We start from the raw sequence: 1,442 nt of genomic DNA on the forward strand, positions 1-1,442 counted from the left end.
CGTAAAAATTTTATTCACGGAGTTGGATACTATAACAATAGTAAACTTGTATAGACATCTTGGTATGGATACTCCAGTTTCCTTCTATAGGTCGCTTCTTGGCGTGCTTCATTCCACCAAGCATTTTCTCATTTTAGGAGATTTCAACGCACGTCACTCTGCATGGGGATGCAGACGACGGAGCCTAGCGTGAGTGAGATTCCTCAGAGCTGTGGAAGAGATGGACTTAGTCATTCTCAATGACGGGGGCACTCCGACCCTCTTGCACCCTTCGCCTTGAGCGTTTTCAGTTCTTGATCTGGTTATCGCTTCCCCTCAGCTAGCTCCTCTGTGTGAGGTCTCGATGGAGGCAGATACATACGGAAGTGATCATTATCCCATAATTACCACCTTAGGCGCTCAGGTTTGCTTAACGTCCAGATTCCGTTACAGGATATCGTTGTCTAAGGAGCAGCTCCAGCTATATTACCACAATCTTTCGACTAAGGCTAACAGCCTCTCTTCTCGAAATCGTGAGGATGTGCTGGAACTTTACGATTCTTTTGTTAACGATGTTTTGACTGAAGCTAAAGATTTTCTTCCTGAGGACAAACGCTTCCCGCGCTCAATAGTCTGGCGCGCAAAACGGGATCTTCCGCCCTGGTGGAATAGTGAATGTTCTGACGTGATTGGGGGCAGGAGGGAGGCTGTCCGGCTCTTTGTCTCCTGCCCCACTCCGGGGAATTACGCAGAATTTTGTAGAGTTTGCAGAGAGTGTTCCAGGAAGCTACAGGAACAGAAGCGAACTGGATGGCGCGAATTTGTTGGCAAATTCAACAGCAAAACCCTCTCCCGACAAATATGGGGCCTCATTAAAAGTTTTAAAGGAAGGGCTGCTGCTATTTCTTCGAATATCGACTCGCAGGACCTTAGGCGTGTCTCTTCTGAAATGATCAATAAACTCTGTCCGGCATCAGCTTACTTGGATCGAGCTAGGTCGGTTGAGGAGATGAGGGTCGATGATGGCTCTTTTACTAATCTATGTCCTTGGTTGGACGATCCCCTCACTAGAAAGGAATTTAGATGTGCCCTGGCGACGGTGCGTAAAAGGTCAGCGCCCGGTCTCGACCAGGTTAGCTTCGAGATGCTTAGCCAGCTCCCCATGGAATATGATAATCTCTTGTTGGAGGTATTCAATCTTATCTTTGCTGAAGTCTCTTTTCCGGAGTCGTGGAAGAGTTCCCTCGTGGTTCTTATCCCTAAATCGGGTGGTAAGGGAGTTAGGCCTATCTCCCTAATGTCATGTATTTGTAAATTGATGGAGCGCATACTCTATCGCCGCTTAGTTTGGTTCGTTGAGTTTTTAGCCGGACTCGAAGCTGTTTGGCGCTATTCGGTCCCGCTTGCTTAGATATGTCCCGGTCGCCACTCCTTTTTACCCTCCAAAGGAGAAGGTTCGCTCG

The 1,442-nt window shown here is 47.9% G+C and overlaps 1 protein-coding gene across 1 annotated transcript in view; it reads left to right on the forward strand.

The window, feature by feature from the left end:
* Positions 1-1,442, forward strand: part of LOC108759552 (uncharacterized) — a gene marked incomplete at its 3' end in the record, with an annotated part of 12,428 nt that overhangs the window by 9,090 nt on the left and 1,896 nt on the right. The window contains exon 2 of the mRNA XM_018505042.1: positions 320-1,168. Within this exon, the coding sequence (XP_018360544.1) occupies positions 320-1,168 (849 nt within the window). The remainder of the gene's footprint in view (positions 1-319; positions 1,169-1,442) is intronic.

This window comes from Trachymyrmex cornetzi, unplaced genomic scaffold, assembly GCF_001594075.2.
Source record: "Trachymyrmex cornetzi isolate Tcor2-1 unplaced genomic scaffold, Tcor1.1 scaffold193, whole genome shotgun sequence".
Classification (NCBI taxonomy): domain Eukaryota; kingdom Metazoa; phylum Arthropoda; class Insecta; order Hymenoptera; family Formicidae; genus Trachymyrmex; species Trachymyrmex cornetzi.